At 45.1% G+C, this 1,407-nt stretch overlaps 1 protein-coding gene across 1 annotated transcript in view; it reads right to left on the reverse strand.

The window, feature by feature from the left end:
* The window catches only part of LOC118321461 (rho GTPase-activating protein 39-like), a 5,660-nt gene that overhangs the window by 160 nt on the left and 4,093 nt on the right, over positions 1–1,407 (reverse strand). Inside the window, exon 4 of the mRNA XM_035652781.1 lies at positions 672–885. Within this exon, the coding sequence (XP_035508674.1) occupies positions 672–885 (214 nt within the window). The remainder of the gene's footprint in view (positions 1–671; positions 886–1,407) is intronic.

A 1,407-nucleotide genomic window follows, 5' to 3' on the forward strand; every position in this document is an offset into this window, starting at 1 on the left:
GACGCAACAACAACGTACGTCGCGGTGCGACCGCCGTAGTTATGTCATGGAAGTCTTAGTGCGCTAGCAAAAATACTATGTGAAACCGAAAAATAACGGGATCAAATGTTATACAATGTAATTAGTGGTGTTATTGGAGCTTCCATGACTGGTCATGCCAGGAGGCAATTCCCATAGTGAGATACCTCACTCTGTTTTCAGAGAACCGGGGTTACCCTGGTAACCAAAAGTTATGTTGTGTTTAGGGTTATGTGGTTAGGACTGTGTTGTGGTTAGGGCTAGGGTCCAATTCAGGTACTGGGTTTAATTTTGAACCATAATCCAGACACCAATTACATTTTTCTCCAGAACATTTTTAAAACTCAAAACTATTATGTTGGAAGTTTTGTAGGAGAAAGAAATTCACAATTCACAAAGAGTCTATGGGGTTAAAGGTATAATGTTAGTTCTGACAGTGCTAGAGGAGAGTTTATGGGATTAATTCATTCTTGAAAATGTGCTCGGCAAATTTCATGGCTGGCATAATATGGTTATTTTAGTGTACAAATGGAAATGTGTGCCTGATGGGGTTGGACGGTCCAGGGGGTCAATAACATTTTTTTTGATCCTGTAGGAACGTCCCTGTGATCCTGTGTCACTGGCAGTGAATAGAGTGTGAGTTGCTTCATCACCTTTGGTGTCATTGAGAGGGTCCATGTGCCGGTAGATGTAGCCCTCCAGGTAGGTGTGAAAGCGTGGCGTGGGGGGGAAGAAGGCCAGGCAGATGGCCATCAGCTCCCAGCCTCGCTCCAGGCTGTCGTAACGGAAGTTCTCAGTGGTTTGACGACACAGCTGGATGTAGAGCTCATCTCGCAGACCCTGGTTGCTCCACCCACGCACCACCACCTGCCAGGGACCGCCAGAGAGCCAGGTGAGTCCTTCTCTTCATGAATAAAAATTGCAGTTAATTAAACTTGTTTAAATTTGGGGGATCTAATCAATGATCGTTTTGCAGATCTTTGCTACGGGTTGTCTACACATGACGTTTTAGTCAGTCGTCTGTCTCACGAGCATCTGACACAACATACACTGCTATTCTAATCACTCTGCCAACACAGGCTAGTTGCTCAACTATGCTAAGCAGCTTTTCTGTCTGCTGCTGTGCTCATGTTTAATCAAACCCTCATTCCACACTTTTCATCCAAGCAGATTTGACAGTACCACTGGCAAAGGATTTTCTTGGATTTTCATTAATACCAGACGGAAGTCTGAAATTTCTCTGGGGCCTCATGACCGTTGTGTGCACACAACACAGGGCTTTATGTGTGTGCCACTTTCCACGGAAAAAGTTGGAAAAGACGAACTGGCCGGGAGAATGTGGACACCTGTACAGAAACTCAGAGCCAGATGCTACACACACACACACAC

This window comes from Morone saxatilis, unplaced genomic scaffold, assembly GCF_004916995.1.
Source record: "Morone saxatilis isolate NCDOM2014 unplaced genomic scaffold, NCSU_SB_2.0 Contig12, whole genome shotgun sequence".
Lineage (NCBI taxonomy): Eukaryota > Metazoa > Chordata > Actinopteri > Moronidae > Morone > Morone saxatilis.